At 32.2% G+C, this 25,276-nt stretch overlaps 1 protein-coding gene across 2 annotated transcripts; it reads left to right on the forward strand.

Annotated features, from left to right (window-relative positions):
- The first annotated feature begins 1,919 nt into the window (after positions 1-1,919).
- LOC149905936 (G protein-coupled receptor dmsr-1-like) lies at positions 1,920-24,015 on the forward strand. 2 transcript variants are annotated; one of them, XR_016457095.1, is made up of 6 exons: positions 1,920-2,107; positions 12,428-13,288; positions 15,365-15,548; positions 18,506-18,672; positions 22,653-22,726; positions 23,369-24,015. XR_016457095.1 is itself a non-coding variant. In XM_090105769.1 (6 exons), exons 2-6 carry the CDS (start codon positions 12,527-12,529, stop codon positions 23,392-23,394), a joined length of 1,227 nt encoding a protein of 408 aa, XP_089961895.1. In that variant the 5' UTR covers positions 1,920-2,107; positions 12,428-12,526; the 3' UTR covers positions 23,395-24,015. The 2 variants fall into 2 exon arrangements, 1 of the variants encoding a protein (XP_089961895.1); XM_090105769.1 differs by having other exon boundaries at positions 18,506-18,686.
- Positions 24,016-25,276: the final 1,261 nt, after the last annotated feature.

Consider the following 25,276-nt stretch of genomic DNA (forward strand, 5'->3'; position numbering starts at 1 on the left):
TGATGGTCGCTTACCATCGTCCATCAGGTGATACATAAGTGCGTTTGTCCGTTTGGAAAAAAAATCGAAATGTGGAAAGGTATTAGAATTTTATGAATGTAGGTGTAGACAGTTTTATCACAGTATTACCATATTTCCTACAGTAGTGCGACGAATGTACTTGTGCAGAGAAACGGAGGGGAACTGGCGGGGGTCGGGCGACGCGGGCCGCGTAAAGCAATCACGCTGAGATTGCTTTACCTATCGCGAAAGGACGACGCAGTCGTATTTTTTGTGTAATAATTTTATTATACATAGGTACTTACATATTCTATTATGGCGCGCACAAACTGTTCCGTTTACGGATGTAAATCTACATTGAAATCCCAGAAGGAAACAATATTTCAGAAAGATTGTATTACCTAATTGTATCTGTTGAATTAAAATCAAAGCTATGTATATGTTGTCCTCATTATTTTCTAATCAGATTGTACATCCCAATGCGAATGCATTACTTAGTTAAATGTTATAAATTATAATATACAATTAAGAACATCCAAAAATAAAGTGTCCACGTAAATAATATTTAGCAGTGCAATATCTATAATTATATATTTATGAACAAATAATTACATCAGATTTAATAATCGCAATTATTTTGAATGTACATATGAATAAATGATTTCATCATAATATTAATAATCACAATTGTTTTATTTCCCATTTGTTGCAACCCTAGCGTATTTTCGTGTGGCAGCGTAAGTACCTACGCTGGCGGCGGCATCGCGCGACATCAAAGGCGATTCCTTACTGTAGGAAAAATAATATTGTAATACTGTGGTTTTATATTACATTAGCAGGATCGTTGAACCTTTGCGTGCATGGGTTGAAATGTAATGTTAAATGTATACTTTTTTCAAAGAATGCGATGCCTCTTGCCTTCAAATAAAGAAATTTAAAATATTTCAGAGCCTGCGGTGGAGCTTATGAAGCACTTAGTTTCTAGTTTAATTAATCAGTCTGTTTTATTTAAAGACATGTAAATTTTTTGTGATATGATATGTACCTACGAAGTAATTAGACGACATTTTTTCTTTATTCGTATTTATGTTGTCTCTCATCATTGTCGAGGCACAAATGATTATCTGTAATTAATAACTTTATATCCCGTAATCTATAATCTTCTTCTGTTAATGGTATGTTCTAGAGTCAAGAATATATGAATCATATTAACTAGCAATTTAAAAAAATTATACCTATTGTCGTAGTCTTCCATTTATATTTTATTTGTGAACGTATCATTATTTTGTGAGGTATTAGATTCCCTTGTTATTTGATAGCTCCCAGGCATTTGAAAGGTATCGTAATTTACTTGTACCTATGTGCGATAGAATTTTAAATCTAAATAATGATTGCCTTCGGCAAACAATTTGATTGCTTTTGATTAAAAGTGTATTTCAATACATTATGTTATTAATATTTTGTTATTAATATTATCTGAAAACTGTTTCACCCAGATACATGAGAACTTAATTTAGGTTAAATCATTCAATACCATACTTAACAAACTAAACCAACCGATATAAAGTAGAAATGTCATTACATCATAAAGTATTATGGGCCTTGCTCCCCAGTAGGTTTTATGATTCTAATCATGTAAGCGAAACGCGTGTTGGGTTTTCAGTAGACATGTTAACTTCATTCCCATTCTTTTATTATGATAAATGTTTGAATCAACTTGACTTCGGCTCTACTTTCGGCATTAGTTAGATTAGAAGAAGGGTGCACCCATTGTTGTGTTTAAGCGAGCTTAATGACTTCGCAGATACGTCGGTTGTAAAAGATTATAACAATGAATAATTCAAAGTAGTACCGTTTACATGAAAATTGCTGTCGGAAAATCCTGGTTCTTCGCGATTGTCAGACGTAGCAGTGCGGGCTTGATCGTCGCCGACATCGCACGTTACAATCTAATTTCTTTAGCCGCGATAAACAGCAATAAAGCTATGTTCACTCTTTTTATGATCTCCATAAAGTTGACAATTCAAGAAATATGCTTGATTTTAAAGCCAAGTGATTCGTAAATGGCGGAATTATCTTCGCGGTTTATAATGCTTTAAACAAATGGGTAAGTCTTGTTAAGTTAAAACTGTTGTATAAAGTCTTTAAAATTATTGTTTATAAATAAACATTAAACATAAATAATAATTTATTAATATTATGACATATTTTAACTCATATATTCATAAATTACCTAAGTATTATTACGTATTAAACTTATCTATTTTGTTTATATTCGTAATAAAAATACGTCATGAATGGCAGTCGTGATAAATAAGAATACTAATATTTACGAAGTAGATTTCGTGAACGGTAACTTGTAGATGTAGAGTAAGAATTCACACCGTTCGTCATAAAAAAAATTCCGCTCACAGTAATTCTTGCTTGAGTTGCTGTCTAAATGTAATTACAAGTATAATAAGAAAGACCGAATATCTTTTATATTATGTTGGAAGTACAACTGTACTGTGTGTGTCGGTACAACTACTTCCTGGTAATGATCCTTATGTAATTTGAATTGCCGTTGCCTTGGCAAAAACCCTATCCATGACATATTCCTTTGCCTGACTTACATAGGGACCATACCATAGGTACTCGACCTCGTATGCTAGTATATAATTATGTAAGTATATTCAATTAAAGTTTAAAAAAGTATCTAATTAAGCATACTGTCATAATTTATTTTATTATAAAAGGACTGAAAAAATTTCACCATGGTCATAATTAATTTAACTAAATTCTAATTAGCCTCCTTTTTTGTTTACGTGTTGTTTATGGGCGGTGGCTCGATGAGTATTATCATATTATGAGACATGTGAAATGGATTTAGTACCTATTAATGTTTTTGATACTACGATATTAATATCTACTTGTTTTATCACATTAGTAAATAGGTAAATGTTTTACTTAGTAAATAAAATAAATAAACTGAAATATTGAATTTATCTTCAGCTAATTCAAAAGCTTAATAAGAGCGGAGATTGTCTCTAAAATAATTAAAATAAATATGTTTATAAATAATTCAATATACCTACTTCATCAAGTAAATTAAAACTAGCTCAAGACTCATTAAGCACATTTTCTCGTTTTATTTTGTGATTATCGATAAAATTATTAAGGGAGTTGAATATTTAAGCATCCAAATATTTATGAATTGGATATGAGAAGATCAAAACCATTTGTTCTGAGAACTTTTCTGATTTTTTTTCTGTTTTCGTCTTTAACAGCGCTAATTATATTTTAACAAGGCGACAGACGGAAGATCATTAACACGAATTGGGTAAATATCAGGTAGATACTCAATCAGAAAATAAATAAAGACACACAGGTACTACTAGAATGAGAAGAAAATAGGTTAAGTTCCAGAATAATCCATCGAAATTTATAAAAATCAAATATCTCACCAACAACGTCGCTCGTGCTATAAAACATGTTCAAGGAAAAATTATTCGAAGTGGTTTGTTTCATGGTTTGGCAACTATTCAAGAGTAATCAATAATTTCGTCAGGGCAACAAAATATTGGAAAATAAAAGGTAGTAAAGTGGTATTTTTTGCAGTATAATTTATAACTGTCTCACCGTTGTTCCTTAATGTGCAGAATATAGAGTATTCAAATTGAATGCGGGTGTGAGGTGAATTTCAAAACTTTAAATTTCAATTTCAGCCTCTGCTGTGTGAAAATAAGAGTTATGTTCCATAACAACTTTGCTCATCCATTCCCATACATATTCGATAAGTTGTAAATGAGGATACGTGTTAGATTAAACTCCCTGCGAGCCGAGGTGCTTTATTTAGAGGAACTTTCGATTACTTATAGTTCAAGTTTTTTTAATAATAAACGAATTTGTACTATAAATACACGGTAGTGGAGATCGATTAGCCACTATATAAACAACGGAAAAGCGTTAAATAGTCATTATGAATCATCTAAGAAATTTCTTAATAATTTTGAATGGAAAATAGAAGTCTGTTTACAAATTAACGATGAATGAATTATTACAAAAACAAATTTTATAACATTACCTAGGTACTCTTACATTCCTTAGCAATTTAGATCTAAAACAATTTAAACACCTGCACCACAAATATAAACATAATTTATCAAATACCGGTGAATCAGTCGAGAACTATACAGAGTAAAGTTTTCTTTTCGTAAACAAAAAAAAGCAAAATTTTAATAGTAGTTTAAGAATACTTAAAATCTTACGGCATTCGTTTATGGCACATTAAATTATCAGTCAGGATCCATTTAACAATTATATTATTAATACCTTTATAACTTGGATTTACAAGAATGGAAGTTTGCGTAAAATTTTCGCTAAACAAAATTTATAACCAAGCACAAAACTTTGCCGTAAGACGTCAGCTAAAATATTAAATAAAGTTACTCTGATACGTTTGCACATTTTGACTTCACGTTTAGTAGGTATTTTTTATAGATGAGCATCAGCTCGTACATCAGTACCTCCTTTATTACTTTCCTTAAACATAAAAAAAATGTATAGTATTTTTTCCTTGAAAGGACCAAGCCAAGTTTGAATTTTCCACAGGCACTGTTCTTCAAAACATTGTATTACAGTAATAACTTATTATACTTTAATACTTATAATGTTTTTGTTAAAATTAAAGTTGTATTTAAAAGAGAATTTCAAAATTGTTATTTATCAAACTAAGGTTTTCGAAAGCGTTTTTCTTATTTAAATGTATCTATATGTACAACTAGCTTTCCGCACGCGGCTTCGCCCGCGCAGTCAAAGAAAAACCCGCGTAGTTCCCGTTCCCGTGGGATTTCCGGGATTGCGTCATTTTCCCGGGATAAAACGTAGCCTATGTCCTTCCTCGGGTATCAAAATATCTCCATACCAAATTTCATGAAAATTGGTTCTGTAGTTTAGGCGTGATTGAGTAACAGACAGACAGAGCTACTTTCGCATTTATAATACGTCATATTAGTATGGATAGTTACAATACATATGAATTATTATGAATAGTCATAATTAATAATAGAAAGGCGAGATCCATAAAATACAATCAAATACCGAATAACGTCACATCTAGTTAATTGTTACTAATTTCTTCATCACCCCATTTTCCGCTCCGGCTCACGTAATATATCCAATAAAACATATCATGTAATAGAGGAGTCCTGGCAGATCATTATTTTCTTCATAGGAAAACTTATTAGTAATGATTAGTAAGAAAAACTTGTTATTATACGTTTATTATTTATGACCAAAATAAACAACATATATGAAAGGAGTTTTCACTGTATTAAAGGCGAGGTTATAAATAAAAAAAAAAAACATATTGCCTGGATCGTAAGCATTAGTGATCTCATTGTTAGGCCAACTTCAATCAAAAAGCCGAGGGATCAATACTAATCGAGCATGCATAAATTAAATTGAGTTTTCTATCTGCACATTATTCACATCAATTCCGCTCCGACGAAGAAAAACATTGACATGTCGGCAATCGAATGTTTGACGACACGTGACATGTAACAACCCGCATTTGATCTGCGTGGACTTACCACAGATTAGAAAATAGTTACTAAGTACGTACCTAGCTAAACGTATTTTGTAATAGCAGTTAGTAAAAAAGTTGTATCTCTGTTGTAATTATACTGGTATTGTCGCGTAATCAGTCGTCTTTATGCAGGCTCATCAAACATTTGATCCCAATTTGTTTAAAGCAGAATATTGATGAACATAATCAATAACTCAATGTAAACTGATTTATAATATACTAAAACTATATACTAAATAATAAGTTCCAAATTAATATAGAGGTCAGAGCTTTTGAATTTGACTATCACTGACATGGTTTATACTTTCCTCCAAAAATATTTGTTATTTCTTGCCTTTAAATTTTAACATAATGGAATAAGACATGAGAAAAGAAAAGTAATTACATTGCGTCGCCCCTTTTTATCTTCAAAATAATTTCTCCGTCAGCTGATTTGAATATCGACAGGAACCTATATAATAGACTGTAGAAGCGAGGTCTGCGGCTTTTCAGTTTTTCTCTTTATCTAACTGTAATAGACAATAGGATAAAATCTTTTTTTCGCACCTTCATCTCAATTTGTCGCTTTTGTAGCTTTTGTCTTTAATTTCCCTTTGTTTCATTGAATAATATAAAATTTAATAAGACTAATTGAAATCAGTAAATAATTAAGAAGTAAAACGTGTGTCGCAATCATAATTTGGTACCTTAAAAATATGTAAAAGTTTAATACCTCGTTGTCCTCGATATTGCATAATTCATACCAAAAACATGTTGATATTTTTGAGCTACGTATTGATAAGTTATAATAACCTTAAACTTTAATTTAACTTGAATAATAAAGTTGTAGCTTAAGCTTCGTGTCGATATTGCGATAACATTTACAAGTTATCATCGTAAAATCAATAATATGTCTGGAATTCTTTTAAAAAAAGAAGAGCAAATATTATGTATTCAGAAGCAAATATTGTGTATTAAAAAAGTACCTATATATTGTCTATTATTATTGCTTTATGGAACCTAATCGTATACCTACTTAAAATTTTATATTTAAGTAATTATACTACGAGAGATATAATATATTTATAGACTTTTTTGTTAACGTTAAAATATATTTTTAACATTTTCCTTAAAATATCCTTGATGTCTCATAAACAGAACGTAAAATACGCGCAAAAATAGCAAATGCGAAAAATGTGTTGCGAATTCTTTATTTTATTATAATTCAAGAAAATATTTTACACACCTGTTACTTGTTCATTCGTAAAGATTGATGTCCCATACACGTCATTAGCCACGGTGCCGGAATAACAGCCTACATACCGTACGTGAATAGAATTATAAAAGTCACTTTTATTATAAAAGGTTTCTGAAAATAATATATCATTCTTTCTGAGAAAAGAAACGTACAACCGGGCAAAATATTCAGCATCGTAATAATATTGAAGTGTTCGCTTTAACGAAGTACAATGTCCCTTTTTAATTTACTCTCTGTTATTAAACTTTTCTATAGCTTTCTATCTATATACAATATATTTTTTGACAATAAAAAATACCGTTGATCTAAAAATCTTCTCACCCTTTCGTAAAATGAGTATTCTTTGTAGGTATGTTACGTAAAATGTGTGTTCTCAGTTCTCACTTCAGCCGGATATTCGTCCCTTTCCGACCCATCCTGCAATCCCTTTTCAGTTTTGGTCAGTAATATCCGTTGTTGTCTATTGAAGGAGATATTTAATAACACTTGACGACTAAACTGTCTTTGTTACAGATCATTTATAGCGTCACCTCCTTGAGAGAACTTCAGCGACTGTGATCTGATATATTGAAGCTTTCTATGATAACATTCTATGAATTGAATAAAATATATAACATATAGTTTTTAAAATGTGCGCTCATTATATATTGTTGTAGTACATAAATATTTAAAACCTAACAGCCGTACAAATAAAAACTTGCTTATTCAAACCTTATGCAATGCATAGATATGATAAGAATAAATAAAGAATAAATGTATCTACAGACGCTCCGATTTGGTTGGTGCCAACCATATCGGAACCGACAAGGCAACCATTCCAACATTGCTACAGATTGTCCGACGGTTGGCCTTCCAGCTGTCAGTTGACCATAGAGTAATATGTCAGTTGACCATAGTACGAAGAGAATGGGCTAAATTCTACTATAGAAATAGAGAAAATTACAGTCATATGCGGCTCTTACAACTTATTTTTTAAGGTTTTTAATGTAGGCGCACTGTCAATTTTTTTTAATACTTCTAACATAATAAAATACGCTTGATTTCTGGCATCTCTATTTGCGTAATCTTTGTTACTTAAGTCCCACAAACAGGGAAAGTCTTTATATAGTTCCAGCAATTTTATTAATATGTCACGTTCGGTGACCGTAACTCCCTCGGCGTTCATGTTGACGTCCTACACCGGCGGCGTTGCGAATGTGAATGAGCCAATTACCTATATTACTCTATGGAATGAGCCGATTTGGTCGGAACAAAGCTTCCAGACGTTCCAATTTGGTTGGATCGGATAGGAAGTTGGTTTGGTCGGTATCGCCGGCGCATCCGACCACGTCAAACCAATATTAATAATAATTATGTCGGACCGACCGCTCTCTACACTTTCCGATTTGGTCGTGGTCGGATGGTTGGCACCAACCAAATCGGAGCGTCTGTAGATGCTATAAGGATGTCATAATTTCTTACAAATAAATTTGGAATAACGTCGATGTATCTATGCTCACGCTATGCAATAGGCGCGAAGCGGCAACGTCGCAATTCATTCACTAAATTATGAAAAACATTGAAATTGTCTACGGTTAAGCCTTGGTGCTGTCATTTTGCTGACGCTCGTTTGACTTCGTCGAATTTGTTGTGATGTTTCATCATACGATGTTCTGTTTATTTATTTTTTAAATATTTATTGGAAATAATTTAAATATATCATTAAATATGCAAGCAAATGAAAGAGAACGCTATCCAATAACTGGAGAACAGAAGATAAACCCACCTTGAGATAGAGAGTTGCCAAATAACTGGTACTCAAAACATACAACTCCAGGCTTAGAAGATTTATATTTTCAACGAAAGTGTATATTATTGTGATAAGTTTTATGTATGTATGGTTTGGCGCATGTTGTAAATAAATAAATCATTATAAATATCAAAAGGGTTTTTCATAATTTCGTATATTTTGACATTTCATACAAAATTTTCCATTTCAATAGGTACGTAATGAAATTATTAATTTGCTCAACTTTTTCTACTTCTCGTATTACTCTCATTGCTATTATCTCAAATTTAGGCTGAAAATTGCTTCTAAAACTTGTAAAACACAGCACAATGTACTAAAAGATATGTTATTACTTTGTTATGTCAGACTTATACTAGGGTGGTAGCCGTAATAAGGACGGAATAGCATTAGTATGAATACTTATTACGAAGTTATACTAGGTTACATTTATTTCGTGTTTATTTGTATGATTTTTCCTTATTCTTAGTTTATTCTTTGCATAAAATGTTATAACTCGTTTATTTGTACGGCTGTATTAGTTTAACAAAATTAATTAATTAAAATGCATGCACATGTCGCGGTGTCGTTCGAACGTTTTTCAGAGCCGCGGCTGTGTGTGGTGTAGAGAAATAATATTATGGTGTCACATGCCCGCTCCTGGGACCTGTCGGGACTCATGTGTCACCGAGTGTTTCATTCTACGTGGAAAATATTTTAAAATTATACGTGAAAATGTATAATGAAATTAAAATTTCTTACATCATATTTTTTTGCCAACAATTAAGATAAGGTTTAATTATAACAAAAAGAAAAATGTTAAACTGCCTCAAGGCGCTTCAGTGAGAAGGGTTCATAAGAATTATTATAACAAAAGTTACAGTATCACGCAAAGCTTTACAGGGTGAAACCAACTACGTTTCCCTTTTATCAACTCCTGACGTTTAAACAAACTAAAAGCAGTGTACTTGTAGGTGGTTAATTAAAAATAATGGGGTTATTTCATTGGACGTCGAATAAATTAAATTACGCAACGTACTCGTGAAGGCTTTTCAGCAACTAAATGATCGGAATTTTTTAAATATATTATGAAAAAATTTTCTCAAGCGGTAAAAATATACCTAGTTCGCTGGATCTACTAGTAATTAATTTAAACTTTGATACTTATAATATAAAAATAAGTATATGTGCCTATAATTTATACTCTATAGTCTCTACTCTCTGCCCCCAAAATACAAAATAATAATAATAATATATACATGTTACGGGTAAATAGTAAATACCCTTTTTCTGGTATAGAAAGCTTCGCCACGCGCGCTCGGTGCTCCCATCCTCACTGACCTATTGTATAAAAACTGTATGTAGACTAAATTTTTGTTATGACTAAAACTAAACGGAATATACAATTATATCGCAAAATAATAGTGTAAAAACGAGAAAATATACTTTGTAGATATATTCAGATTTTTCCTTAGTAAGAATTATTAAGTTGACGAAAAACGGGTTTTTTTATAAAAAAATGTATAAAAACAAATGAGATGACATCACAAGTAACAGCTACCTATAATTAAAAAAAAACTCATATTTTTTATATAACCTACACGTCACGTCACTTCACCTTCAAATTGGAAAAAAATATTTTGTTTGCATATAAAACCCGTTAGTTGTAGTTATTAGTAAAGATGATTTATGAATCCTGAACCCACCAGTAGAGGCCCGATATGCATAACTTTTTTAAACAAGTGTAATTGTACCGAACCGAATAACTATCAATACAATTAACGATTATTTTCAAAATCTTTATATTCTTAGAGAATGTAAACCACCTTAAAATACAAGTTTTGAAATAATAAAACATTTTATTAATATTATTTCAAAGTAAATATTTAATGATCTTCTAGTTTAGATTTAAGGTGAAAACAATGAAACGTCCATCCATGCCTTCTCTGATTATGACGCTGACAGACAGCATATTATGCATTATGATTTTAACCCTCTTTCTACGTAACCCTAAAACGTAGCATGGTAAAATATATTTCCAGTGAGAGTATTCTTAGAGAAGAAGGAGTATATAAACATCTCATACAAAAATATGAATAACAATTTTCATGAAATATAAAGTATCTATTTAATAATATTACCCACTGTGAAACAAAGCACTGAAGTAGCAGGACTTTATGAGAATCTCAGCTCACCCGGGGTTTCTTAATGCTTTTAAGGACAATAACAGATATAAAGTATTCGAGCCTGGAGCGAGATCATTCAGCTTCGTACAGAAACATTATTATGAATGAAAAATATAAGTGCAGAGGGGACAGTATTTTGCGAATTTAATTCTCTTTTATTTTGCTGCCTTTGGGACATTCGAGCATTGAATTTAAATGTTCTCATAAAATGCTGAAGTATTAAGAACTTTTTTATATGAATTTTTCTTGCGTATATAACTATAATTCTTATGATTGATCACTTGCAAGATAGATTACATTATTAAACCGTTTTATTCAGTTTATGAAATTCCACAGCGGTCCCTTTCGCGTATTCTGTCAAAATAAATTAAACATACATTTCGAGCTTTATATAGCATTGAAAAAAAGCTACCAACGTCATTGTAATTAATAAAATGGGCGTTTGTTTTACTAGACATGAAAATTAATGAAACGTTAAGGTAAGGAAGGATAATTGATGTGGATCATAAAGTTTGGACGCATTTCATAAACACTTTCATTAATATAAACACCGCGGAGGTTTCTTGTTTGCTGCATCTTATACAATTTTGTGGGAAAAATTAATGCTCGTGGGAAATTAAAACATTCAATCAATGTTAAGATTAGCAGCTTGCAATTTGCAGTCTATCTCGTAATTTCCATAATGAATCCTTTATTTATTTCCTAGATCCTAATAATCTGGGAACACATTTACAGAGGCATTATGTTCTTTTTAAAAATTAATGTCCATAGGCGGCGGTGGTCGCTTACTATTAGATGATGCAAAACAAAACTAACCAGTAAGATTTTGTTACTTTGTTACCATAGATACTATTGTAGTAGAGATAAAAAAGTATACACAGCAAAGGTAGGTAATATTATTATTGTCCGACGTTCTCGAAACGACGAATTATTCTATATTATATCTATAATGCGTACCTAAATTATATCGATGTGTATCGACATTTCAAACCATTATAGACGTTTTGCTAAGGTTGCGTATCAATTGTCTTCTTGAGAGGGATTATCTTGAGCTTTAGCTCCCGCCTCAATCGGCAATAATTAACTCTTAAAGCTAAGAGCTAGTAGGAAACGGGGCGCCATCTTAAATGCATCCTTATAAAGTTATTTCATCAAAGATATCCAATCCAATATTAGGAAAATGGCGATCAATATTATGCGGGACTGAAATGTTACCCCACGCTTGGCTTCTGTGACGGGCTTGGTAGTTTGATAAGGATATTAATTTTGTAATAGAATAAAGACTCATTGGAGGCATATGCACATTAAACGCGAATATGAGAGAAACTTAATGTTAATTAATAAAAATTAATTACAGTCAAACACCGTCCTTAATCATTCAATTTATCAGAAAATATATCTTTATACTGTGTATGTTTCATACCATATTTTACCAGTGGCACATTTTTTTAATCAGCATGTTTTAGAAAAAGGTTTTTAAGCACAGCAGCGCTTTTCAAGCTTGTAAAAACATGTGAATGTTTTTACGACGCTTTAAAAATATTTTGCTCGCGGAAAATCCTGTCCTTTGACACTATTACAGGCTATAAAAGTTTAAAGTGCTTAAAATTTTAGCTTTTATTTTGCACATATTCTTTTTAAGTGAAATTTAAGCATACAAATTATTGTTTCAGATACTACAATGTTGATCAAAGGGGCGCAAAGCCGCGTAGACAGGGGTGGTTGTCCCAAAAATCAATGACTGAGTATCAGGAGGAGGACGAGAGTTGAAAATGGCTAATGAAACCGACCTCTATTGTGTGCCGGGAGCCACAAATTTCAATAAGGCATACAGGCGTCTTCACGGGTATTTAGCCATCGTTATCTGCATCGTCGGTTCCGCTACAAATTCTATTAACATCACAGTTTTGAGTCGGCGGGAAATGGCCAGCCCCACAAACTCGATTCTCACCGGGCTGGCAGTGGCCGATCTCTTAGTTATGTTGGAATACATACCGTACGTGTTGCACATGAATATTAAAATTGGACCGCAAGTGAATAAAAACACATACGCTTGGGCTGTGTTTGTGTATTTTCATTCGATATTCAGTCAAACATTTCATACGATATCAATTTGGTTGGCCGTTACACTTGCAGTGTGGAGGTACGTTGCCATTGCGTTTCCCCAAAAAAATAGAACGTGGTGCAGCAAACGAAACACTGCAATAGCAATAGTGAGTGCATATGTCATGTGTCCATTTCTGTGTCTTCCTATTTATTTTGCAATGAACATAGTGCCTAGTGAAGTGACTCCACAAAATAATTCAGAGTTCGCACAGGATTTATCTTTGCCGCAAAATCGGACCGTTTACGTGTTAGAAATGTCGAAGAATAAGGAACTCGTGACTGCTATCATGTGGATTTATAGTGTCATATTAAAACTTGTTCCAAGTATTGCGTTGTCGATACTTAGTACGTGTTTGATATCAAAGTTAACCACCACAGAAAGGAGGAGACAGAAGTTGTTGAAGCGTTCCACTGTTGGACCCAACGAGGTCAGTATTAATTTAATGATTAATCAACTTTACTAACTTGTTAAACATGAACAATTTGAGGTTTCAAACAAGCTTTTGAAAATTGTTTGCAAACTTTTTAAATTTGGCTGTAACGTTTAGGTTTTGTACATAATGTTGAAATAATACGAGGAATTACTAACATTTGAAAGTCTCATTTTAGTGCGTACTGTTAATGGTTGTAAAATCTTAACATAAATGTTAACTACGGCACATCAATTGTATCGCACGTGTACCTCGTAATAATAATTAATTGTTCATTCTTCTAATAATATCAGATGAAAAACTAATCATGATTGCGACTAACTTAAGCGCGTAATGAGTATACGTAACATAGTGTACTGTGTAAGCGGAGTATAATTAAAAATATGTTTATATCTTATGATCTAAAAAAGTCACACAATATAAATTGTATGGACTCCCAAATGATGATAATGAAGAAATAGTTTATCACTTTTTTCTTCGTTGGCCAATGTGTAGGAAAGATTGGCTGCATTTAATTAAATCAATTAAAGTTTTCATAAAACTTTTATATCAAAGGCCGATATCTCTCTCCATGTTTCAAGTGCATGGTTTTAGAAAGCAATTAGAGTGCGCTGCAATTCAGTTAACGCGGCCGTAGTCGTGAACAAAGCTCTTGTCGAATATAATCCTATGATTGTCTTAGTGCGCCTATTTCATGCACCGACATCAATTATACAGCCTACGTCTATTTATGAACACGGCATGTGCACGTATTGTATTCGATAAGTAAGGATTGATGAATTTCAGAATACTTATACTCAACTAGATACAGTAATAAATCATGCATAATACAGGTAAGAACAACATAAGCTATAAGTTCTGAATACAAAGACCTACCTCCTTAAATTGCTTTATATTATTCAATATCTTCTGAACAGTGTGCTCTAAATTCTATTTCCATTTAATCGAATTTAGACAGCTGGAATCCCATTAGTAATTCTAAGTCGAAGTTGATTAATAAAACAAAATCTGGAATACTAAGGGGATAAATACTTAATGCGCCAGTAAGTGCGGGATAAATCTTCTAATTGTATTCAGAATATACAATGAAATGACCCAATGAAGGTATTCTGGAGTTGGTAGTTTCTGCGATCCATTTTGAATTAGAGATGTAAATTATATGTTAATTTTTAATTTGTAAGTTCAATACTTCGATTATTATTTTTTTATTTGTTATTTATTTATTAGTACCATTTGTGCATTTTGACCTTATGATATAGGTATAATGTTGTATTTACCGATTTTAATAACGTTGCCCCTAATAATATATTTTATTAACCTTGCAAAAAATATGAGCTGGCCCTAAAAATATGAAACATTTAACTGAAAACGCATATTTGGTATTTCTCATGAAACCCGAAACTTCCTCTGCGCATTTTTAAGAGTAAGGTACATTATTTTTCAGAAAATTAAAGAAGCTTAATTGTTCAGATTATAGAAGATTTTTTAGATGATAAGAAATGAGCAAAAAGATGAAAATAAAGAATAATAATAATTGACCTTAGTATCGAAACGAGGTATAGTTTTATTTTAAAAACAAATGAAATAAGTATATGTTTTGAAGTGTATAAAATACTTTTATTTATGCTGGCGTAACAAATGGATTGCACAAAGTAGATAAAGACTTTGGACAAGAGTTTTAATACATACATTAATTACTGACTAAGTAAAGTAAAAGACCGTACTTGTCGCGATCAATACTACCCACTTAGTATAAGGTTGAGAGTTCTTTACCCAGGATTAAACAAAAAGAACTTGTCCAGTATAGCTTCATTTTGAAACTAATCTGAAATAATCTCAGCTAAATCACTATAGGAATATTTTTCTTCGTACTTATCTGCGAACATTTATTGCTCTTACAAATGTCCATTGCACCCTTTGGTCTCCTTTTGATAAACTATTTTCCGATAAAAATAAGAGTACACGTACATAAGTACATTTAGGTAACTCCTGCTATTTTTTTTGCAAGCTCGCTGTGTTATAAGATATTTGCTGTGTTATGTTACTACATACAATTACTTATATTTTTTACAGCCCGAAAAGCAATGTCTTGCTGAAGATTCAAGTGCAGCACGTAGATCGAGCAGGACGGACAGAACGACCAGAATGTTGCTGGCTGTTCTGGGTCTTTTTCTGTCTACCGAAGTGCCCCAGGGATTGTTGGGACTGGCGAGCGCGTTAGCACCAGACTTCTTTAAGAGCTGTTACAGCATGTTCGGTAAGCTTCGATGTCCTTTTCAGATTAATTTTCTGTTTAATCTACCTGAAAAAAAATCATGGAATTCAAAAACCACGTACATAACAAACGGGAATATTAGCAAGTTTTATTTATTCTCATAATTGATAGATATTTAAGACCCTTGAGTACATACAATAAAGAATTAAAACTCTCCCATTCAAAATACGAGATTGTTATTAGTAGATACACCTGGTGCTTTGAAATTTTAAAGCTTTGTATTATTTAACGTAGATAGATGATAGAGAAATGTTTTATCATTACTCATCTTAAATGATGTTCTACCTCGCCAAACTGAGGTAAGTATCATATCGCCCGGGAATTTATGGTTACAATAAAACTTTTACGATTTGTCAACGAAATAAAATTTACCTTTCGTCTAAATTGGGTTAATTATCTATTACTATGGAACAATAAAAACGTAGATTAGCAGTTAACTATACATATAAGATACCTTTTACATGCATTTTTATCTATTTCGTGATTAGAAATTGTAATATGTATTTTACACTCTTCAGTAACTTGAAACAAAGTTAAGTGAAATGTACGTAGGAGACGAGATTTTATGAAATACAAAATATACTCCATAATAATATACAGAAATATTAAATGAAATAATTTAACCCTATTGACAAAATCTGTTGCTTTTCAATTTGCATATATTTTCTTAGATGGAAACGCTCCTTCGAAATAAGACATTTGCCTTTTAAATTTATTATATCACCAAACTTTGACATTTTATTAGCCCTAAATGTGTATAAAAGGGGAACTTGTGAAAGCGAAAAGTTTTTTTATTTATAGGTCTTCAGTTCAAATGTTAAATGCCTATATTAATTATTATTGTGTATTATCTAGATTTCGAGTACCTAATCAGTTTACTGGTATATTGATATCTATAACGGCAAGTCTTACAAGATAACTATTAGTATTACTATAACTAATCTATGGAAAACGATTTGTTTCTTCATAGAGACATAGTGAAAACAGTTAACAAAAAAATTGGGATAATTTTTTTCTAGTATTTAGCTACTAGTTATTATTCTGTGGTATTAATACAATTTAATCGATCCGATAATTTTTTCCTTAAATGTTAAAAATCAACACTGTTAGCTAAGTTTTACTTCTGCACGATGTTTGGTATTAATTTCATGTAGAAGATTGTTTATTATTTAAGACGGGTAGTCTTTAATAATAAACATTTTGTTGTAATCCCCTTATCTATCTCTTCACATACACAGAACAACCCTTTCACGAGATTTACATAATCTATGTTTTTCGCGTTAATAACACATTCAACGTTATTTTAAGAGAATTAAAAGAGAATATTATAGACCACTCTTTTGTTCTTTATTTAAGAGGAAAATACGGTCGGCTGAGATTGAGGGCAAAGTTTTGTTCCCTTAATCCAATGGACTAATCCCATTGCTCATTTATGCCGCAGACATATCCACGGCCCACTAAACCATGTCATGGCCTACTAAGGTACAGGCTTATTTGTATTTAACAAATGCAATCGAATGCAAAGTTTAATATCGAGGTTCTAGCCAGGTGACCGATACCCAGAGGAGTTCATTCTTCTTTTACTATAAACATATTACTCTACTGCTTTGCTAAATTGCTTAGAGGTAGAGATTCTTGGGATATTATTATTGTACATTTTACTATGAGACTTGGGCATTGACGAGAGCTAGCAGTAGGTATGTCTATCTTGTGTAGGGGTGAGTAACAAACCCTTGTAAATGAATGGTAGACGTTCTGCATATTTACATTGCATAATCGGAGGCCGAGGTCCATATCTGTAACCGTTCTTAGGACCGTTGTTCTAAGGGATACAATTCAATAATGCTATCTCAATTTCTATTTGAATATTTCTACAATTAGTAATATAACTAAAAATTAGTAATATAAATATAAATAATATAAATTAGTAATATTAGTAGTATAACAGTATTGACAGGAAGCCCAGCAGCGTGTAGGTACATTATAAAGCGTTGCTTTTATTTTCTTATCTTAAAATAAAGAAAATATAACACGTATAATAATGTATAACAAATATCATCCCAATCTAAATGTTATCGAGTGAGATGTGTTGATGTGTTCTTTTATAAGAATAATTCGAGTTTAGCTGGGCTAAACTCTTCAAACAATAAACAGTGAACACTTGCCAAGAAATTCATTACTGATTTATAAACATATTATTACACACTTTTTCAAATCATTATTTCATGATATGGTTTAAATATACTTTTCTACATTTTGTGTTCGATTCCACGTCATTTATAGATTTGAAGGGTGAATCATGTAAATTGTTAGTTATTTATACAAAAATCACACAATATAATATTATCTAGTTTACATTCTTGTACATAAATTAGATATCTCTTTCTTTACTCTACATCACAAAATACCTACCTAGGTCTAGTTATGTAATGTAAAAGTATGTAATATTTTAATATACTTTGAGCTATGATATAATTTAATTAATTACATGTTTCAAAGGATTTTCATGTTCCTTAGTGTTGAGAGCATTTAGCTGGCCCTCAGGTAAAGTGTTTTACTTTATATTAGAGAACGGTGGACTGCGGAGCACTCAACTACATACAACGTAATGTTGAAGTGTAGTTTGTGTTAAATAGTTTTAGGTATATAGCAGAAACTAGAAACTCGACGTAAATCTAGAGCCTCGTTCATTTATTTCAAAACCTGTAATGTTAAACAGAAACATTCAGAACACGATAACAAACATCCTTTAAGGCTGTTATATATAATTTTGTAAAGCAAACACGCGAATAAGAACGTTCTCTCGTATTTTCTCAGCTCAGGTAAATTCATCGACAGCATTATATTATTTAACTTCAACGCTCATTCAATTTGCAATCAGTGACGTTTGTTTTATATATTTTAAAGAGATTTTCTTTACCATGTTTATATTTCAATAGGTGATTTAATGGACGTTCTGGCGCTTTTCACGTCTTCGGTGAATTTCGTGCTTTACTGCAGTATGAGTCGGCAGTTCAGATGTACCTTTGCGAGGCTGGCGCGGCGGATGCTATCTGGGACTGAAGAATCTACGAAATTCGTTGCCAAACAAGAGCCAACTACACAGGTATTATACGACAGGTAGACAACGAGGTTTTGCGTGTTTATAAGCTTTATAACAACTGCAAGCTTTATGACTAACAATTCGCAATTTATTAATATTGGTGTTGCAAGTATTATCCCGCATCAAAATTTACTAAACTTGATAAGATATCACAATGCACTTATATTTTTTTGTAAAGTGCACCTTTTAATCTTTTGCGGCCCAACAAAACTAACGCAAACAAAACTAACGGGGTGAATTGGATTGGTATGGTGTGTATTAACTACGTCAAGACTCAAGACCTTAGTTTTCTTTACACTTTCTTTCCTACTCTCTCTAAAACATACTTTTAAAGATTTTTATTTCGTAGCTTGTTAATATATGTGTCGGTATATAAATCTACATTCACTAAATAGCTGTGGAGGATCTTCGAGCATTCTTCATGTTGTTACATTAATCTGTAAGGCGAGTTAAAAAGGAAAGCTCAAGTGGCTCCGTCAGACGAATAAAACGAAATGATTGAGTGCCTGCCGCCACTAGAAATAACAAATTTGAGTCTGGCAAAGAAACCTGATCTTAGTTTTGTAATTTATTTGTTATGGAACACTTTTTAATGAAAATATTAATTTTGTAAAGGACGACAAACGTGAAACAAATTATTTTTTAATTTATATTGAACATTTTCTTTTAATTTTAATGTTAGCTGCTGATAAATTGTTATAGTCGTCTTCAATGTAATCACTACATAGTATAAAACAAAGTCGCTTTCCCTGTCCCTATGTCCCTATGTCCCTTTGTACGCTTAAATCTTTGAAACTACGCAACGGATTTTGATGCGGTTTTTTTTAATAGATAGAGTGATTCAAGAGGAAGGTTTATCACTACATAGTATAAAACAAAGTCGCTTTCCCTGTCCCTATGTCCCTATGTCCCTTTGTACGCTTAAATCTTTGAAACTACGCAACGGATTTTGATGCGGTTTTTTTTAATAGATAGAGTGATTCAAGAGGAAGGTTTATATGTATAATAACATCCATTAAATAGTGGAGAAGTACTGTTTTTTTCGAGGTTTCCAATGTGATGTCGTAAAAAATTACATTTTTTCCGCGTACATTGCAAACGCAGGCTGAACCCTACGAATTTTATCAAAATAATGTACTAAGTATTATACACATTGAAAAGGTCTACAGAAAAGTCCGCGATGGTATATGTCTATCTCTTATGGATAACCCACAATAACTTTTTTTTGTCATTTACTTTTAACGACAAATAATGGCTAATTTTCGAAGCGATTTTAACCAATACAGCATTAATCCTTAACCAATTAAATACCTTGAATACATTGTTCATTTAATATAGATCTATATGGCCCTTTACACCATATGATTTAAGTGAATATTTTCGAAGATATTACAGATTTAAAAATTGCGGGACGTAGCGTTTGCGGCGGTACCGCGGCCGTCCGGTGCGGGTCGCTATGTTTTTATATACAACGTTTACAGTTTTTCTGTAGTGTATTTAGTATCAGCATTGCACCCGTGCGGAGCCGGGGCGGGTCGCTAGTATTTTATACTATACGGCTATATAATATTTTATACCCTTGCGAAGCCGGAGCGGGCCGCTATGTTTTTATATACAACGCGAACGTTCACAGTTTTTCTGTAGTATATTTAGTATCAGCATTGCACCCGTGCGAAGCCGGGGCGGGTCGCTAGTATGATATAAAATACAATTAGTGTACTGTATGTGACATGTAATACAACCTTAATTTTGAAACGTGACATGTAACATCTTAATATAATAATTATCATAATTACAACGAAGTTTAATTCACACTCAGTTCAAATCGATTTAATAGTTAATGAATATATGACCTTCCCTTACGTTACCTTAGAAACGAAAGCCTTCATACATTACAGGATTCGAGCTTCCAAACAATAATGGGACAAAGCTCCCATACAGGCTATTTAGCTTTACGGTAGTCCCTCTACAACTCAAGAGCACGCTTTTATCCCTCGGACTTACTTTAACCCTAATATATACTTTTCACATTTTATATAGAGACTTTTATACAATTAAATGTAAGAAGATATACATTAACAATGACTTTAACATCGTATAGCACTGCAAATACAGAAGAAATGCTTTTAATACAGTTGCTTATAATATTTTAATTAAATAAAATATTAAATAGTACATAGGTCCTTAATCTTTGATAGATGTACTGGTAAATACGTTTTAAAAGTTTAACCATTACGTTATCTGTGTGTTAATAGATTTATCATCTATTCATAGCAGTTCATGCTCTCAGTTTGCCGATATTCAAACGGCAAAGTTTATTTTCTCGACCTTGATCGTTTCGCCAATACCTTACTATGGTTTGATTGAAATTTCTTATAAATCACTACATAGTATAAAACAAAGTCGCTTTCCCTGTCCCTATGTCCCTATGTCCCTTTGTACGCTTAAATCTTTGAAACTACGCAACGGATTTTGATGCGGTTTTTTTTAATAGATAGAGTGATTCAAGAGGAAGGTTTATATGTATAATAACATCCATTAAATAGTGGAGAAGTACTGTTTTTTTCGAGGTTTCCAATGTGATGTCGTAAAAAATTACATTTTTTCCGCGTACATTGCAAACGCAGGCTGAACCCTACGAATTTTATCAAAATAATGTACTAAGTATTATACACATTGAAAAGGTCTACAGAAAAGTCCGCGATGGTATATGTCTATCTCTTATGGATAACCCACAATAACTTTTTTTTGTCATTTACTTTTAACGACAAATAATGGCTAATTTTCGAAGCGATTTTAACCAATACAGCATTAATCCTTAACCAATTAAATACCTTGAATACATTGTTCATTTAATATAGATCTATATGGCCCTTTACACCATATGATTTAAGTGAATATTTTCGAAGATATTACAGATTTAAAAATTGCGGGACGTAGCGTTTGCGGCGGTACCGCGGCCGTCCGGTGCGGGTCGCTATGTTTTTATATACAACGTTTACAGTTTTTCTGTAGTGTATTTAGTATCAGCATTGCACCCGTGCGAAGCCGGGGCGGGTCGCTAGTATTTTATACTATACGGCTATATAATATTTTATACCCGTGCGAAGCCGGAGCGGGCCGCTATGTTTTTATATACAACGCGAACGTTCACAGTTTTTCTGTAGTATATTTTAGTATCAGCATTGCACCCGTGCGAAGCCGGGGCGGGTCGCTAGTTTTAAATATTTATAAGTAGGTACGTTTTCTAGGACTGTCGACTTTGTGAAAATTAATAACAATGACAATTAATGAATTGACTGACCGATTGGCTTGGTTGGTAGTGGCCCTGCCTGCCAAGCCAGAGGTCGTGGGTTCGATTCCGAAGCGGGGCAAATATTTGTGTGATGAACACAGATGTTTGCTCTGTGTTTGGGTGTTAATAATCTATATAAGTATTTATTTAACATTATACAGGGTGTCCCACTATTGGTATACTAAGCGCGAAGGGACTTGTAGTTTTACATACACTGATCACGTAAAAAATACTTAAACAACAAAATTACGTCAAAAATTTTTTGCGAAATTTTTCTTGAAAATCCATGTTTTCTTTTCTAACTTCGCGCAGCCGGCATATACCTACCGCTTTTCTAATATGAGCATTTTTTCTATGAAAATATAATCTTAAACGATAGCACACGTGCTGGTGGCAAAGTTGGGCGGGTTGCTTGTTATGGGTGTACACATAAAGTTTTAAGAATTCATCTATTTGAAAAAAAAATGCATCTGGAATTTTTTACGTACTCAGCGTATGCAAAACTATAACCTCCTTTGAGCTTAGTATACCAACAGTGGGACACCCTGTATAATATGTATGTTTATCAGTCATCTGGTTTCCATAACACAAGCGAAAGCTTAGTATGGGATCAGATCGTGCCGTGTGTGAAAATTGTCCTGAAATATTTATTTATTTATTTAATTTATTTAACGTTTATTTGTTGTAGGTCACCGGTCCCCTATAGCGACAGATCCCCGCCCTCGTCAGGGTGGTGGAGGAGAGTATTATATAATTTTACAGGTTTGTTTTAAAAATAATCTGTTTTGACAGCTGATTTTGGCCACGATTTATACGAATATTATTCTTTAGAAATTCAATGCTTTCATCTTTGTTCTTTGAGTAATTCAATTATTTTGCCAAAAAATAATCGAAATATTTTCCTTTACAAATTTTCATTTGATTTTTTTTAGCTTTGAAAATACATCCATTATGCCGTCTGAAATATTTTGAAATAATTTTTAAATCCTTCTACATTTGTATTCGATCAAAAATTTATTGTATTATGATGACTTAACAGTAAAAGTTCACTAGTGCGTTGTTAAACAAGTCAACATTTAATAATAATTGTTACTAAAAGACAAACGGCTGTACGTGCCTTTTAACAAAACCATTAATAACCGCAGGCGGTTAGTTAAAATGAAAGGAAAAAGGCAAAAATTAATGATCACCTAAACGTTTCCACAAAGCTGGGGTTAGTTTGGTGAAAGATATTATCCATGTGGTTATACCACGTTATACTAACTGCTTTCAGTACTAAAAATAATGAAATATATCGCTGACTTGCGAAAATATTTATTAATTTTGATAAAGGCCTGTGCTATTGAGAATATTTTTTTTACAATTATGATATAAATGAAATAACATTAAAATTTTATTTTTCAGGTTCTGGCGCCGAAAGAGACTTATGATTTTACCTTATAATTCAGATTTTATTACATATCTAGATTATAAAAAGGTCATTTGTATACTTAAATTATTATACATAATCTTAATATAAATCGTCATAGGGTACTTGTACATAAATACGTATATTTAATATTGTGTACTATTAGATAATACTTGTTTTAATTTTTGTATCTAGAAAATAAGTTCACATATTAGTTTTTGCGTCTATTGAGCCATGACGCAAGAACTAATTATTGTATATACCTAAGGCTTACTTATCGAGTCCTAGAATAAGTCCTTACGATTTTCGTTTTAATATTGTATATTTTAGGGTCCAAATTGATTCGTAGTACCTACCTATTTTGTAGAGAATTATTGACGTACATAAAATAACTTTAGTACGAAGTAAGAGCCCCTTAGTCAATTTTTATCTTTAAATATTTATTTTTTATACTTTGTAATTGTAAGTATAATAATATAAGTGTATTTGAAATGTATCTTCATTCTTTGTGCATAGATTTTATGATACCTTAACGTAAATTGACAAATAAGGCTTTTGTCGATTCACTTTTAATCATTATGCGTTAAAATTAAAATGTTTTACACGATTTGTTGTGGATCAATAAATAATTCAACGAATTATACTTTGTATATTTTTACACCCTTAAAATTTCCATAATCCGTAACACTGAACAGAACGTAGACGTATTATATTGAGTCAATCGCTCACGGGTGATTGAAAACAGTCGCAAATCTGTTATGAGCCCAAAAGCTTTAAAGGTTTTAATTTTATCATATTCGTTTCGGGATTTGACGCATTTAGTTCTATGTGACCTGGATTTCCGCTACTGAAACCTTGATGCTCTATTAATATGAGATCCATTTGCCACTTAACACTTCACGTTAAATTAATTTAGAAGTGAAATTACATTTTCCGCATACGTGCTTAGACTTCGATCGCGTTCGCGATAAATCGTTAATTAAAAAATCGCATGTATGCAATGTCCTTATGTATATTAATTGATAGCATAATGTCACCTTCACAAATAATTAATTTTCAAATCTAAGAGCAGTATCGAGCCTTTAATTGTCTGATTAATTAATTTCGTGTACATAGCCGTGGTAATTTTGCCACGCCCACGTTTTCATTAGTAAATGCAATGTTTCTCTGTATTTAAATATACGTGTGGGAATAACAATTGCTGCTAATACAATACCGCGAAATAGTTAAATGTAAGTATTCTTACGCTCCCTAGTTAGAACTTACCTAACATTGAAAATTAAGAATAAAAGATTGTAATTATTAACTAGATGTGCTCCGCGGTTTCACCCGCATTGCTCCGCTCCTGTTGGTCTTAACGTGATGATATATAACCTTCCTCAATAAATGGGCTATTTAACACCGCAAATTTCAAATCGGACAAGTCGTTTCTGAGATTAGCACGTTCAAACAAACAAACAAACTCTTCAGCTTTATATTAGTATAGATTTGTTCAATAGCTTTAATAATTCTTATCTATGTTCAAAGATAGAACTGATTAATTGTGTTCATTATTACGCGCTTTCAAGCTTACAGAACTTCTGGGAATTGTTATTTACGACAGGAAGATTATTAGGTATCACACTTTAGCTGTAGGAGCAATATTGAACGGCATAAGGTATTTAGTTTTTTATTTTTATTTCCATTGGCTTTGCCCGTCGGTAATAGTCTTAGTAATAGTAGATTCTCAAAAGGATTATAGAGATATTTTTTGTATACTTTTTTTAAAGAACGCTCTAAGTGGAAACTATGTTGAAATATTCTTTTGATAACTTTGACTAGCAATTTACCTTTTTCTTTTTGTTTAGGAATTTGTGCTATTATAATTTAACTTAAATTAGAGTAGATGCTTATAGAAGAGATCG

Source organism: Colias eurytheme, chromosome 9 (genome assembly GCF_061535395.1).
Source record: "Colias eurytheme isolate Ceu_HAF_F1 chromosome 9, ilColEury1 Martin Lab GWU primary, whole genome shotgun sequence".
NCBI classification, from domain to species: Eukaryota; Metazoa; Arthropoda; class Insecta; order Lepidoptera; family Pieridae; genus Colias; species Colias eurytheme.

Bases quoted from the DNA above. Each gene is read 5' to 3' on its own strand.
- LOC149905936 (XM_090105769.1), top strand. From the start codon at position 12,527: ATGGCTAATGAAACCGACCTCTATTGTGTGCCGGGAGCCACAAATTTC. The intron at 13,289-15,364 runs GTCAGTATTAAT...TATTTTTTACAG, and splicing joins CCACTGTTGGACCCAACGAG to CCCGAAAAGCAATGTCTTGC. The intron at 18,687-22,652 runs GTAGACAACGAG...TATTTGTTGTAG, and splicing joins ACACAGGTATTATACGACAG to GTCACCGGTCCCCTATAGCG.